Below are 16,652 nucleotides of genomic sequence, written 5' to 3'. Positions count from 1 at the left end.
AGAGCAAAAGTGTTAGTAATAAATTAAACTGTGTTTTTATCAGTTGTAATTTATTCTGCAGTCATTAGAATGTTGGGCTCTCTGGCCTCCGAGTCGTAAACAACATTGAAGGCTAATTGGCACATTATTAACTAAATACACTGAGGTTACAGGGCAAATAAACCTGTTTAAAACAATTACATGAATTCATATTTGCTAAATAAAGTGAAGCTGGTTAAATCAACAATAAGAGTTTATGCAGACGTCTCAGCAACTTCATAACATTAAAAGATACGGAAAATATGTAAGTCAGACAGGATGATCTTACATATTTCGCTATCATGGTTATAATATTAGGATTTACTACCTCTGCATTGAAATGAATAATCAAACCTGTTTATTTTCATGTCTTATAAATGGATTATCACCTGGTTACCATGCTGAGTTTTTGCTTCAGGCTTTCAAGTTTATACTCAAGGCCTTTTCACACCTGAACGTCTGAATCAAAGTTGATCCTGTTAATTTTGGTATCACACTGAATATTGCTCGTTTCCCCATTTAAGGGCTAAATCTGCCACTGTCATGGTGTAACCTACATGTCCTGTGGAATAAAAGATAGACAGGTGTAGCTGCAGTTTAGCTAAACAACCTAACTCGCCATTAGAGGTAAGAAAATGTTCTAAGTGTATTTTATTGCTCTGTTAAACTCCAGAGACAAAGTACCTACTGACAAGGAGGCCTCAGGCTGTAGCAGGCCCCAACACAACAACCCAGCGTGAGATGAATGATGCAGCACGGCAGAGATGTCAGACACAGAAAATGACTAATGAGATAAACCTCCGAGAAGAAGACCTGTGGCTTCTCTCGTCCCGCCACAGCAGGGTCAGTGAATTGAGCACAAGCAGAGAGGCCATGGGCGTCAGGTAGTGTGGACGGACAGATGCAGAAAAGGACGCTTCAGGTGACTTACCGATGGGGATGACCACTCCCAGAACAGCTACTGTCAGGTTCTCGCCCAGGAGGAAATGGTCACCTCCAGCTGCAGGAAGAGATGAAACCAGAGAAAGAGGAGTTAGAGGAGTTAGAGAGAGAGAGGATGGAAACACAGCGGAGCCAGAGAGGATAAGAGTGCGAAAGCGTACAGGACGGTGATAAAAAATATATGTACGAGAAGTAGACTTAAAGATAAGCGGGAAAGAAAAGCCGGTGGAAGAGGAGGGAGATAAAAACGGAGCGGGCGATCATGCGTGTGTGGCCGTGAGTGTTTTACAAAGAGCGACAGATAGCGTAAAAAAGATGTTGGAATAAAAAATGAAATAGGAGGGGGAGAAATGATGAGTCGGTTGGCATTTGCCCGACTGCGACCTTGACGACGCACCCTGACCTTCTACGCTCCATCCATCTCTGCTCTGTCTGGCTCCAATGTCACCTCACGGCTCACGCTCATTTACATACTACACACTTACGAACGCGTACATTTACACTCTGTGCAATTACACAAGAGCGCACGTGCCCTCGCAGACATGGGACACTCGGCTCTGCACAATTTATGAAGGGAGAGGCGACGTTTCCTTGGCGGCAAGGTGCCATCCATCACTCCTGTTAAAGTCAGTCCAGCGTGGTCGTCGAGTCTCGCAGATATCTCAGTTTAATGTCATCGTTACAGTGAGGATGAGGCCGTTGGCTACATTACAAGTGTGAGTAGGACGGGAGGATGTGAGACTTGGCAGGAGACGTCGACGCTCAGGTGAAAGTTGTGCTTGAAGAAGACTGAGCTCATTCTCATTAGAAATGTTAAAACACACACAGCGAGCACTCTTAAAGTCGTAAATCTTTTTTGGTTTTATAAATAACAGTCAACTTACAGTGCTGTGACACGCTGCTGTCCCCCCCTGCAGGCGTGGTGGAGATGACCATGGCGGTGGCGGTGGAGTGGGAGCCCAGCGCCTTGGACTCCTGCGACGACACAGGCTTGAGCGTGGAGGAGGGTGTGAGGGGGTCCGGGGCGCCAGACGGAGCGGTGGTCAGGTGGGGGGTGGCGTCGGCCTGCGATATTCCCCCTGATGGTGGAGGCGAGTCTCCATCGACAGTGGCACCAGTGCGAGGTATAAGACCAGTGGGAGGTGTGGACGTCAGCGTCATGTTGTTTCTTGGCGCTGTGAGAAGGAAAGAAAGTGAATTATTCCAAATGTGGTACAGCCCCTGAAAATGTGATTTCAAGTCTTAAGTATTTTTTCTTTAGCATGAGTAATATTTTGACATTTTGGGAACTATTTCCTTTTTAGAAAACAAACCAGAGTGTTTCCCCAAATTTCAAATTTTAAGATAAGACAAATAATCTCATCATGTAAAATAAGGAACATCCATGGATATTGCTAACAGTCCAAGCTCCTGTTCATCAGAACTATGTGGGTGGGGATAGTGAATTAAATGTGATTGACAGTCACCTGCCAAAAAATCAACTGTTGTCACGTTGTGATTCAAATGTTAGAGACGATGTCGCAAATACTGATTACTCTGAAAAAAATATTTTCAGGAGATATACGTTTATTCCTTCCCACTGTAGTCTGTGTAAATACTGTTCTTTATGGTTATATTTAGTTGTATTTCTGTATAAAATGAAACCTTCCTAGTCCTTTTCAGGAAAACAACACAACAACATGTATGTGGGTTTTCTTTTTGACAGTAATCATGGCTAAATATGATCATAATCCATAGACATGATCAGGGGCACATAGCAACGCCTTCTGAAAAATAATTGAAATAGCATAATGGCTCTCAAGGATTATAATCAGAATAAACATATTATGTTATTTTATATTATGATATATATTATTTTTTTCCATATCTATTGTGTGCGTTTGTACAGTGGTCCAGGTTACTGTATCCCCCACCTGTTGCTTAGCAACCATCCTTTTTTATGTCAGCTACAGTATGTTGCTTGGAGGGAACATATCTAGTGATTAATTATCAATTATTAGCCACTAAAAAATAAATAAGAATTGATTGATTACATATGCTCTACTGTGTTAGCTCTGTGACAAATTGTGTAAAGGCACTTATCAATCCTTTCGAGTTTTTGGCAATGGTAATTAAACATTCCAAATATGAATATAATTTGTTATCATGTGTTATTAATAACCTTTTCATCCTTGTTAATTTAGTGTCTGTTGATTTTTCTGTTTTGCTTTGTTGTTACTTTAACACTCAATATTCTATTTGTGTGAGGTATTCATTAAAAAGTCTATTATCGTTATTATGTGTGACACTATTTGCTCAGCACTATAAGCTATTGCATTAAGCAACAAGTCTCTTTATAATCCAGTAGCAGCCTCTGGCCAGAATCCCATAACTGTCCCCTCTGATGACACACAAAAACCAAAAGCTCTTTAAAGTGAAGTCAAATCACATTATCTGCACAGTGAGCACGGCAACGCTCTGCCCAGCAAATCCCTTTAACAGCTTATTGATTACTAAACACCCTCAATTACCAGAGAATAAACACCGAAGATGACCACATTATCAATAACCGGAGAACAAACACACTCACCTGGCACGCAGCCCCTCATGTCCGGCCCCAGGACCTGTCCGTCGGGGCAGGCGCAGGTGTATTTGGGCGAGTGCTCGGTTATCTGCGGAGCCTTAAGACACAAGTAGTCGCAGCCGCCATTGGCCACGCTGCCCAGATTACAGCTGTCAGGGCCTGGAGTCAGGGACGGAGAGACAGAGGAGCGACATGAAGAATTACACAGTTATGGTTACGTAAATAAGATTATCACTTATTCAGCTTAGGGAGAGAGCAGCGAGTCAGAGAGAGAGAGAGACAGAGGAAGTTGCTCTACTCTTGATGTTCCCTGCTGTGAACAATGTTGAATTCCCTTTCAACAAAGCCCATTACTTTGCGTAAACAAAATCTAAGAGAATACAAATAATGAAATATGGCAACTGCAGGAAGTTGCTGTAAATAATAACCAGGTTCTGTGCAGCTTTGCCTTAGACAACTCCAATGTGGTCGTCCTTAACTCTTGAGTAAACACAAACTAGGGAACATACAGTGTAGGAATGGTAAATGGTGAATGGATTGTAATGATATAGAGCTTTTCCAGTCCTATCGGCCGCCCAAAGCACTTTACAGTGCATGCCGCATTCATACACATACAGCACTTTTTCTGTTGCACACTTTTTATACTGTGTGACTGTTGAGCCGTCAGGAGCAACTTTGGGCTCAGTATCTTGCCCATGGACGCTATGGAATGCAGACTGGAGGTGTCGGGGATCGAACTGCCAACCTTGTGATTAGTGGATGACCCTCTACAGCTGCTTTCAGACTTGAACTCTTGATTATGTCCTGATATTCTCCGGAGGGCTGTAAGTATGTCCAAGTGACAGGCTCTGGACTGTCTCCTTAGTTTTACTCTTGCCAGTCCCCAAGTAAAAACTCTGGATCGTGTTCCAGTGAGTTAATGTGAGAAAACAGCAGGTGATTTGTCACAGCGACCAAGTGGGCTTGTTGATGACGTGAAGTAAGACAGGATGAAAGAGCGGTGCCATACATGTAGAAGACATTGAAGAGTAGTATACATTGAAAAGTTTTTTGAGATGTGTCACTGTGCTGAAAACAAACCATGATCTCAGCAGTGGAATTAATACTTTACATCCTGCCTCTGCCTGCTGCACCACCCGTCAGCTGCACGCTCTGGAGATTTCTATGTTTGTGTTAACATATCTCAACAGAGAATCTTCCTCTGGACAAAATCCAAACCCAATTGTGTGTTCCACCATGAGTTCATTTCATTTCCAGAGCCACAGCTGACCCCTCAAAATTGAACTGGAAATATGGTGACAACAGGCAGCGGGAGACCGATCTGGAAACTGACTCACAAAAAGAATAATCATGATCCGTTACTTTCACTATTAAGTGGTGCGTTCGGTTCAAACCTGGACTATCTCATGAGAGAGAAGCAGGTCTGAGGCAGGGATGTGACAGACGTGCGAATGAACTGCTGCTCCCGCAGCTTTGATCACTCCGCCACAGTCACAAGCCTCAGTATCACTTATTCATGTGGCCTGGGTTGAGACGGACCCACAGAGGAAACATGGTCACAGAGATACGACTCGGCTCACATGATCACAGAGGTGTGATGGCACACCAGCAGACACACACACACACACACACCTTGCGGCTGCCGCAGTTGATGGAAGACCACAATGTCGTGGGGGTCGTTGAGGTTTTCAGCCAGCGTGTGGACGTCTTGCCCTGTCAGCCTGTTGGCCATGAAGACTGCTGCTCTGTCTCTGTCTGTCCAGTAGATCCGGTCCTGAGAAAGAGGGGATACCAAACGTTAATGTGTAAAACACACCACAAGTTCATCAGGGCTGTACTGAACTTAACGAGCGGAACATTGCGGCAGACAGAAATACTGCTTCATACTTACAGACCATAATTTAAGGGCATGGCCGTGTTAAGGCTTTTACAAGAGGCAGTTTAAAGAAGGATGTATCAACACTACTGATGACCTTGTTCAGTTTTTGGACATCATGCATGTAAAGAAACCTTTAATATGACAGACAGACTGTAACTGAGAGAAAGTGTATGACAGGAATGAAATAAAACAAGCGCATACGAGCGATAAGAAGCTTGGGGACAAATGACCTAAACAGAGAGAGAGAGGAGGCTGATAGACTTTACAGAGCCTGGCTCGCAGTTTTCACAAGTCTAATTTATTGGAGGAAAAATAATAGCAAGGAGAATAAGGGCGAGTAAATTATGCACTGATGCATATTTGTTGCCACACAGAATCTAATTCATTGTCTTTGGTTGGCGAGAAGGAGGGAGAGAGAGAGAGAGTGAGATGTTAATTTGGCCTTTGCTGCAAATGGGATGGGATGAATGCATGAAGGAGATGCATATGAAGGTTCAGAGGCAACACGAGGTTTGTATTCAGGAGCAGAGATCGACAGGCAGGTGATAAATGGCACTGTTCTATAAGACAATATAATCCATCACTTTGTTGTTTATTATCTGCTGTTTCCTCTGTGCTTCCTTACAGTGTTCAGTGTTAAATGATAAAAACATTTCCTATTCAGATCAAAGTACAGTCGTTTAAAGGCAGACTCTAACCACCCCCGTTGTTTATTAACTGATTTGTTTGCTTTGTTTCCCTCAACAGCTTGAAAAGACAGTTTTAGACAGGAGCCCATATTTTTTTGCAGTTGCCTTAGTAACTACGGGCTAATCTCCAGTGAGTGGCTAGACAGTGTTTATGTGTGTGTGCTTGTATGTATATGTGTGTGTGTTTGTGTGTGTGTTTGTGTTGAGTCAGAAAGAGATGGGGATGTGATGAACACCACAATGTGCCCCATTCAATAACACAAAGCTTGTGTGTGTGTGTGTGTGTTCGACTTCCTGCAGGAGAAGGTCACCCTGCAGTCACACCAGGGCAGAGAGCAGAGACTTGTATCGCACTGGAGGGGATTTATCATCGTTGCTCTGGGTTACAGTATGTGCTGTCTGCAGGCTGGATGAACAGTGCACAGGGAAAATCTCAAGGTTATGCTTCGGAAGGATATTTTCCTTTTGTTAAGAGTGTGAAGAAAAAGAAATAGAAATACTGCCCTGTGGTTCTACGCCTCCACCAACCAGTGCAGTTTAAGTCTAAAGAATTTTTTTTCCACACTCAAATGAGGTCACTGAGGTCACTGTATTATATCTGTACAGGAGAATAGTGCCTGTATAATTCCACAGATTCTCCCTTCTCTCTCTGAGCAGTAACCAAGGTCAGGTTATAGATAAAGTGCTAACCGACAGTTCATTGTTGTGTCTACACTTAGCGACTAACTCGGACGCTCCAGACAGAGAGGCACCAACTTCCACTCTCCTGTGTATTACACCAAGGATAAGACTTAAGGACACAATGTGATCTAGGAATGCATACTTTAGGCGTAACTATCCAATAGGATGCAAACACCTACATGTAACATAGAGAGTGACAGTGATTCTAAGCATTCATGGATGTGCTGTGAGAATTGGTGACTCAAGCAGAGGGAGATATACTGGGATGCTGTGGGAGACATCTTCAGACTTGGGGGTCACAGTTGCTCATGTTACTCTGTTAGCGTCTGTATATTGTTCCACCTTCTGGTCTCCTTGATGCATCAAGTCCACATTAAACTCTTCTACATATGGTAAATGGTAAATGGATTTGTATTTATATAGCGCTTTTCTAGTCTGATGATGACCACTCAAAGCGCTTTACAGTACAGTTACACATTCACCCATTCACGCACACATTCATACAGTGCATCTACTTGCAGCACTTTGTTATTCTATGGGGGGCTACTGAGGGTTCAGTATCTTGCCCAAGGACACTTCGGCATGCAGATGGTTCAGACTGGGGATCGAACCGCCGACCTTCAGGTTGGAGGACGACCACTCTACCCCTCAGCCACAGCCGCGATATGACATCATCTGCTGCTGAGTTCTTCTACCAGCTTCCAGAAAACTTCCATAACACTTGTGACCTTTGACCTCTGTCCACCTAAATCTAGGTCAGTTAATCAGTTAATCGTTCAAGAGACAACTGCTCAGAATTTGAATACATTTCCTTAAAAGCAGATTTGCGGTATCATGTTCAATAGAACAAAAACATGTTTAGTGAGGCCACGGTGACCCTGACCTTTGTGAACATTTGTGCCAAGTTTGAAATGATCACCTTTGCCTGTTCTCACGATAACACGTTCATGAAACAAAAAATGTTGGTGAGGTCACTGTGACCTTGACCTTTTACCCTTAACCACAAAAATCTGAACAGTTCCTCCTTCAGTGCAAATAAAGGTTTGTAACTTATTTAAAGAAATTCCCTCAAAGTGTTTTAGAGATATCGTGTTCACAAGATTAGGACGAATACTTAATAGTTTAAACAAATATTTAACTGTACAACAACACTTCTTTCAGCCATTTATCATATCATATTAATTTTAATTTAGCTATATTTAGCCTTTATTCATTCTCTAAAGGTGCTACAGTAATAAGTTTGATCGATTGATTGATTTGATATCTGATATCTATCTGATATACTGATAATACTTTTACTCAGGTATTGGAATGTATAACTTGTACTTGCAGTGGAATACTGTTTGGTTAATACAGAGTTGAATCTTCTTTGTGCTGTTCCTACTGTTACAGGAGGGACATATGAATCAATTTTTTTTTTAATCACCCTGGACAAGTTTCTTGAACCTTAAGTCCACAAATTTAATTCCAACGTGGATCCTTTCCAAAAAATTAATTCTTATAAATTTGCACTGCTGCTGAATGAATTCCGTATCTCTGTTCCCGCTGAGACCAGCTCCCCCTAGAGAGGAAGGCCACTGGGGAACAGGCCATCAGGGGGATGTTGCTACCACCCATGTGAAGCTGTCTGGAAGATTGCTGTGGCTGCACCATCGGGGGGGAACCCAGGGAGGAGTTTGTCAGCAATAGCAGCACAACTCTGTTTTCACACAAACACAAGCAGCACAGAAATCACCAGGCAGCAGATTTACTGGACTGTTTGGCACTAAAACAGATTTCTGCTCCCGGACGGCCCTGACACATCGCACACACAAACAGAAGTGTGTGTGTGTGTGTGTGTGTGCGTGTGCGTGTGTGTGTGTGTGTGTGTGTGTGTGTGTGTGTGTGTGTGTGTGTGTGTGTGTGTGTTTGTGTGTGTGTGTGTGTTTGTGTTGCTTTAGGCTGCCCTCTTTTCCATATAGCTATCCTCTGTTTAGTATGCTCAGTCTTTGCTCGTCGGCTCAGCCTAAAGGGACACACACAAACACTCAAACACACTAAATTGAACTCAACAGTCATTACATTCAAAACTCCCAGTCAGACTGCAGGCTCCTGAGAAGCTAATGAGAGAGATGAAGATATGATGAGTTGTGGGAGGCTGAGTGATATCATGGACAGCTGCCCCAAATCCCTGTAGTCTATTATCTAGTGGTACAGCATCAGAGGCTGTGATACATCAATGAAACATCTCTCTCTCTCACACACACACACGCACATACCTCAAAAACAGCCAGAGCGTAGGGATGTCCCAGTCTCTCTGCAGATGACATGTGTGTTCTGCGGTGAGCTCCGTTCAGGTCCACGCTGGCTATGAGGTGTAGCTTTGAGTCCACCCAGTAGAGACGCCTGTTGGCCATGTCTGAGAAAATCACACACACATAAAGATAGATCATCATCAACATTAAAACCACCTGTCTAATATTCTGTGGGTGACGACCCCAAAACATCCCGACCTGTCAAGACTCAAATATACACTCGTGCGTAGTGGTGTCCGGCAGAAAGACCATAAAATGTTGTGAGGTGGAGGCCTTTTTTTTTCTTTCCCTAGTTTATTGACTAGACTGAAATATGTGAAATTACAAAATCATGTCAACAGCTTTTTTTCTGCAGTGTGGCAGCAACCACTCTCCTGCTAAAAGAGGCCACTGGTTTCAGAGATTGCCACGAAATGTTGCTTTTTTTCTGCAACAACCTTTAGGAAGCTGTTACGTATGAAATACTTCTTTATACCAAAATGAATGGGTATACGCGAGTTTTCTTGAACGTGGGTAAACCTGCCATTTACTCCTTTACCATTGCCAGTAGCGGGGTTTTGTACGATGTCACCAACAAACGTGTGAAAGCTGAGGAGCTCTCTCACCTCAGTGTCTTGCCAAATTAATAAGTGTACCCACGTGTCATGTTTTCATCACTGCCAATCAGAACCGGAGCCAATCAAAGCCCATGTCTGTCTCATTTGACCCAGAATTGAGAGCCAGATGTTGGTGGGTATTAGTGGGATTTTGACAATTGGAAAAGTGGCTAAAGTAACATCCACATAAATGCCAGGGGCTCAGGTTTAGGATGTAAGCAGACCAGTATCTCCTCTTGCTTTCCTTTTCTTCTTCCCCTGGTAAGCAACACACACAAACTGTCCACGTGAAGAAGAAAAAGTGTGATTCCTTCATTATAAATAGGACTTTTTGAAGCTGAGCAGAAATTGATTCCCTTCACGGTAAACACTCTGACCAACAACTCCTTTAGGTGATATTGATTACATTTTAAAATGTCAGTTTCCCACAATTACTTCAAATATCATTCCTGAGCAAATGTGATTACTTCGTAAGTCAGTTTTTTTCCAATCTCATTGACCATTTGCAATAACACTTTCATTAACGTTTGACCTTTACCTATAATGAGTTGAAGGAGTCCATTAGCTCTCTGCACGACTCTGCTACTGGCACATTTAGCAACACACAACAATTACTTGAAAAGCGTAACACAGAGCAGAGTGTTAAACCTACTGTTAAATAAAAAAGGCAGTTTTCTCCTCACCTAGAGTGATGCCATTGGGCCATTCAATGTTATCAGCCACCAGCACCTGTCGGTCCACACCATTCATCCCGGCTTTCTCTATCTTCGCTCGAGTGCCCCAGTCTGACCAGTACATAAAGCTGGATTGAAGAAAAGAAAGCACATTTATTGTGTTATCATACAGTGCTCATGGAGTGGTGCTGTGCTCAGTAACAAATGTGAAAATAATAATGCCGTAGTCAGTATAAAACTAATTATACTTCATTTTATAAACGTTTGACAGTTGATGAAGTTTCAAGTGTCTGTACAGAAGGTAGAGCTCTTTGTTTCAATTCTAGCAGACGCCTGCAGGGTTGCTTTCCTCACTTTACGTCAATGTCTTTTTTTAAGATAAAGATCCGACAGCGTTCTTCTCTATATTTATTATCGGGAATGTCTGCACCACAGTGTTTGCACCACCAGGATGAAAGGGGAAGAAGCAGCCTATTGTAGGACATTTCTATACAAGACTGACAAAATATAGGACAGGAAATGAGCATTTTTAGAAATGGCAGCGGAATACCATATCACCGCAGATAGAACACTAACGCAGTGGTAGCACTGTCTGGGATTTAATGTCTGGAATTACTACCTGTAAAATGTCTGGAACAATTGTTTTGTATGAAACACAGACAGCATCCTTTAATAGCTAGTGACATATGATGAAATCACTTGTGATGGCAGAGGCAGTGACAGAAAGATTAGATTCCTGCAGCAAACTGAAAGCTCACTTTATGGGAGCTGTCCGTTCAGCACCACCAAACCACAACACACGTCAGGTTATCTCCCAGGAACAATCTGCTTACACTTGTTTATTTCTCCTAACATAATAAAACCTATTGTCTTCCAGCGATATTATAAGGATTTAGGCAGCCATTTTACAGCCTTATGATATTATAGCTTGCTTTTTATTAGTCTATATTACTTATTATATACAGTTTTCTTTGTGTGCAAAAGTGATCTTGCGAAGATGCTTTTTTAATGACCAAAAATCTCTCAGAGTGATTTTGTATTATTCCATATATACCTATACTGTCTATGGTTTATTACTCTCTTGATTATATAAATATATATAATATTTCATCTTATTAGCAGACAAATTATGTGTTGTGGTGCACTTTCTGCCCCATGTGTATTAATTAGTAGTCTAGCCTTCAATTGAACTCTGTGGCTGTGTTCGATCATCAGTGTTGGTACATACTCTGTTAACCAACCATTGTTAAATGGTTATTAGGCAGTAAGTCTTGACCACATTGAAAAGTACACAGTGGTTAACACAGTCATTTCCATATAAATAATTAATACTGATATCTAGTGAGTTTTCCCTCACAGACAGAGCTGAGATTTGGCATCAGAAGAAGGATTCAGCCTGTGCTGTATTCCTGTTGTGCAGCTGTGATTGGGTCTGTAACATGCAGAACATCTCACTGTGTGCTAGCTTGCCTCTGCTTAGGCTCTGTGCCTGTTTTTTAAGTGTATTTGTTTTTATCTTGGGTTCAGATCACCAGAACACAAAAGCTGCAGAAAGACAAGTTGGCACAAATTCATAAAGCTCTCCAGATTAGGAGCGATCAGCCAGGATGGAATTTAACAAAAAAGACTGAGTCAGGATGCTAAATGGGTCACAAGCTTGTTATTCTGGATTCCCATGTGTAGCAACAAAAGTCCTCTTCTGCTTGTCATTAGACATGGTCCAAGAGGAGGATTCTAGTTATTCAATTTTCTTTTTCAAGATGAAATCCCTTTACACATCTTGATCTGGGGTTATCAACCTCCGTCTTCAACATTATACATCAATAATAAAATAGATCAGTACAGCCAGCATAAAGAGATGTAGAGTAGGGCCACCCATATAGTGTGACACCATTATAAACGGTTGTTTATAGCATACAGTTAAATAATTAGCATATATTTGAAAATTAAGTCTATTGGTCAGTGATTTCTTGCACTACACTTATTGGTAGAGAGAATGTTTGAACAATCACAATCAGTGATCCATTCAGATCTTTAGTATTGGCTGTTGAAAAATTAGGTCAGTGATTCATTCATATGTCCAGTTTCAAGGCATTTGTTGTTGTGAGCACCGGATATATCCTTCTTACCCATGATGGGGATCCAGGGCCATGGCTCGGGGCTCACTGAGGTCGGAGTTGATGAGGACGCGTCTCTTGGTGCCGTCCACGGAGGCCACAGAGATGGATTTGTCTCCGGAGTCGGCCCAGTACAGGTTGTGTTGGAGCCAGTCCAGAGCCAGGCCCACAGGGGTCTGCAGGGCTGAGTCCACCAGCGGCACCTGCTGGGAGGGGTCGCTGGCCTCATGGATGAAGGCACTGCAGGTGGAGGAGAGGGCAAGAAATGAGGACAGGGAAGAAAAAGGAGACACAGGGAGTGGAGGCAGAGAGGGGACAAAGAGTATTCTGACGTGCTGATAAAATGTAAGACACAATCTACAGCAAGTTAGCCATTACTGCAAAATCAATGTGGAGGGATGCTGAGAGCCCAGTGGCCCTGTGGGCTCTGTTTTGTGATAATAGGTCTGTATTCACAGTCTCCCTTATTACATGGCAGCTTGGAAAAAACATTAATCATTGATATAATTGGCTTAAGGGATTTAATTACAACCTAAAGCATTTTACAAACATTTCCATGAAGCAACACTAGGTAGTTTTTATACCTTAAAATAACAGCCCCAAAATAATTTGATGGCACACAAACTTATAATAGGGAAAGGGGTATGTCTATTATCTCCACAGTGCCCCCTGGAGGCCTGCAATTTCGCCATGCAACTCTGGTACACTGTGCTGGAACATAACGACCTCCAGAGGCAGACATCACAGACCATAACCAAAGTCTGAGTTAACAGCTAACTGGCTCACCATTCCCAGTGTGGACATCATGGCAGAGCCTAAGAGGACATTGTCGGATTGAACGAAGAAGAGGAAAAGAGGAAGGAACTGAGTAATAAACCGAACACGAGTGAACATCTGAATATATTTCCCTCATGGGCGAGAGGTAAAAGAGGCCAAAGGATGAAGTACAGATGCCAAACTGGTGCTACTGTTTTTGGATAAGTAGCCTAAGTCATAACTTTTGCTTGTATGTTCATTGTGGGTTAAGCTGGCAATAAAATAACAAGGCTTTTATGTTGTGCAAAAATCCTTTTTGATAGTAATGTATCAATCATGAGTGGCTATAAAGTATGAGCATATACAAGTGGATAATGTGCTGTAAAGCGTCTACAGCGTGGAGGGAGGGACTGGTGTGTGCGAGCTGAAGCCTTGGGGTAAATGCGCTGAGCAGGTTCATTCGCGGGTTAGCGTCCTTCTTAGGTGATGCGTTTATCAGAATAGACAAGGCCTCACTCAGGGGTTGGCCTACACGTTAATGAATTTGCCCTGGCAGAGTTGCTAGGTGAGGGCCAGGCAGATGTGCTCCCCAGCAGGAATGTGGATTTTCCTTCCCCCAGAGGTCTTTTCCCTTCATATCCGTTTCATGAGGAGAACACAGTGCTCCAATTAGAATGAACTCCGGGGGAAAAATCGTTGTTGGGATAACAATAGGAGGAGTGGATGGAATCTGAATTAATTAGCAAGTCCAAGCCATTGACTCTGTTAATTAAAGTGGAAAAGACAGGTTTTCTCATAATGAAGAAAATGTTGATTGCAGAATGTAATGGTCATAGAAGAGATGTGTAATTATTCCAGTCGGAAAACATTACGCACAGTTACGTGTCAATAATAGAGTTAAATTTAAAATTCTTCCAAAAATTAAGGAATTAACATATCTCACAATGCTTTTGATGAGCAACATTGAATATACCTATTACTTAGTTAGACTCCAGTACGTTTAATGTTTATTGCTGAATTCAAGGCTAATCTAAACCATAAGATCTCAGGAACTTGTGTTGTTGATATGAAAACCCAAAAGTGACTCAGGTTCTTGTCTTTCATTTACCTGTAGATTCTCCGGTAAAAGCGATCGCACCAGAAAACCCGGTTATTGGCCACGTCCAGGTCCAGAGCCACTGCGTTCTTCTGCGTGGACACCACCTGGCTGTAGTCTCTCTTCACCGGGTCAATGCGTCGGATCTCATGTCGGTTGGTGAACAGGAGGTACGGGCTTTTCCCTGCACGCAAATCAAACAATATTTTGGACTCGATATTGGTGACTATGGGCAAAAAAACAAACACGAAGTCCAGGTCAAAGTATGAATATGTGCATCCAGCAAGTTGATTTGTAAAATGGAGCTGAGGGAGGGTGAATACATTGAGAGTTGGGATGTTGCTTCACAGACGACCAGTCAAATCACCTCTGACAGTTTGGTAATGAGTAAAAAAAAGGCTACAAGCTGGTAGAAGATGACTCATCCAGGAACTCGTGATATATAATTTAAATTCAACAGCAAGTGCAGCGTATTAAAACAATTCAAACCTTTATCTAGTGAAATCAAATTCAAAACACATTCTGACCAATAACATGGTCTGGATTTAGATTGAGTAAGAAGTAATGGCTCTACCTGTTCTTGTGTTAATAATTAAACCCATAACATACAGCCCCATTCAGAGGTAAAAGACGGACATAAAATTCGGGAAAAGCCGATAAGTCTGAGAGATTGTTTTTTTCCCAGCACAGCATCTACACGTTTGTGTGCTGGACTCGGGACCATTAACCCTGATGGGAAGCCCAGCGTGTCAGGGAATGATGTAGACCTTCCTCTGCAGTGATAGCACAGAGGCTTCACCACTGTCAAAAAGTATTGCAGCTTAATGTGCTCCTGTACATTTGTAGCACCGCAGTCGATGCACTGAATGTGATCTTATAACACAGATCAATTATACAACAGAAGTTAATGTGAAGACGGCTAAATATCCTCCTCCTAACAAGAGCACCGGGAAAGCAATCTTTTATTAAAAAAGATCTGAGTAGTTGAAGTATTGATCAGTGTGTCTGTATGCATCATTCATTTATACGCTGCTTATTATGCTCCTTAGTATTGAAACATACTGCTTTAAATAGCACACTGCCAACGTTCACACAGGTAACAGGTTTCTGCAGGTTTCAAAATTTTTATTATAACACTTTTTTAAGACCTTAATGAATGGAATTTAATATCTATGTCTATGGAGAAATTGAATAGAGAGAATTAGCCTCAATTCGCAACATTATCTTTTAAACTACATGTTGTACTGAGACATATTTTGATTAGAGTGTTTGTATAAATAAACCCTCAAGCTTTAATTTCAATGTCTGTCTTTTGTGTAGTTTTATTAGGCCTGCACATATCGGTATAGATACATATTTACTGTACACTACATGAAATGCTATATACATATATACACGACACAAAGTACAATATATTGCAGAACTATGTTAACAACAAGGTTGAAGTCAAGAGAAAGTGCGCTGGAAGTCATTGGAAAGGGATAATTTAAAAAACACATGCATTAATACACAGAGCTCTAAAATTCACGGAAAAACATAAAAGAAACATATTTGTCAACAAAATAGTGACTTGACAATAAAGAGTGGTGTCATCATAGACACATGGGCAGATTTAGTAATGAATTTATCAGCTGTATGATGTATAAATTGTATAATATAATCATGCTTTACTTTCTATTTCCCTGCATGGACACAGGTCCCTGCACCTCAGCGTCTTCATCCCACTCACACCTATTTTTAGAGCTGTCCACTTGGGATGAGGTAATCCAGGATGCGTTTCAATTAGAATCATGCACAGGGTCCACAGACACATTTATATCATCATCATTACTCTATAATTATTCTTTTATAATGCCGGCAGGGCAAAGCCATGAGGGTAACAGACATATAGTGTGAGCCTGCAGGGAAAGTTTAATCAGTCCAGCTAGAGCACCCACATTTGTCTTGTAACGTCTATATTGAGCCCATATCTTTCTGACACTGTGTGGTAACAGGACGCCAGATGCAAGCCACTATTCTCGAGAGGCAGATATGAAAATCTCTCATTAATAGCTCGCTTGCCACAGATTCCCCTCTTGATGGTCTGTGTCAGAGCTTCATTGTGGTATCGCACGTTCCCCGCTTTCGGCCCTCTCCCTCCCTCTCCCAGCCCGGAGTCTGAATAATGACAGTGGCGCTCAGGACTAAATGTTCTCCCAAAAAAACAGGCCATTACAATGACAACACTTTCAACCTCTAAGGTGGAGAATTGCCCTCTGTTTGTTTCATGGGGCTGTCAGGGCAGCAGCAGAGGTTTTCATTGCCGAAAAAAAAGGCTGCATTTTGGGGAGCGATTCTGCTTTTGGCA

The 16,652-nt window shown here is 42.1% G+C and overlaps 1 protein-coding gene across 1 annotated transcript in view; it reads right to left on the bottom strand.

Annotated features, from left to right (window-relative positions):
• LOC133018092 (low-density lipoprotein receptor-related protein 8-like) overlaps window positions 1-16,652 on the bottom strand; it is an 83,998-nt gene that overhangs the window by 1,045 nt on the left and 66,301 nt on the right. The window contains exons 10-17 of the mRNA XM_061084395.1: window positions 14,318-14,489; window positions 12,466-12,693; window positions 10,346-10,464; window positions 9,031-9,170; window positions 5,156-5,297; window positions 3,530-3,682; window positions 1,845-2,135; window positions 950-1,018 (exon numbers count right to left, since the gene is read on the bottom strand). Coding sequence (XP_060940378.1) covers window positions 950-1,018; window positions 1,845-2,135; window positions 3,530-3,682; window positions 5,156-5,297; window positions 9,031-9,170; window positions 10,346-10,464; window positions 12,466-12,693; window positions 14,318-14,489 — 1,314 coding nt within the window. The remainder of the gene's footprint in view (window positions 1-949; window positions 1,019-1,844; window positions 2,136-3,529; window positions 3,683-5,155; window positions 5,298-9,030; window positions 9,171-10,345; window positions 10,465-12,465; window positions 12,694-14,317; window positions 14,490-16,652) is intronic.

This window comes from Limanda limanda, chromosome 13 (genome assembly GCF_963576545.1).
Source record: "Limanda limanda chromosome 13, fLimLim1.1, whole genome shotgun sequence".
NCBI classification, from domain to species: Eukaryota; Metazoa; Chordata; class Actinopteri; order Pleuronectiformes; family Pleuronectidae; genus Limanda; species Limanda limanda.
The sequence above is the reverse complement of the archived record's forward strand: the minus strand, read 5'-3'. Positions and strand labels throughout refer to the sequence as shown.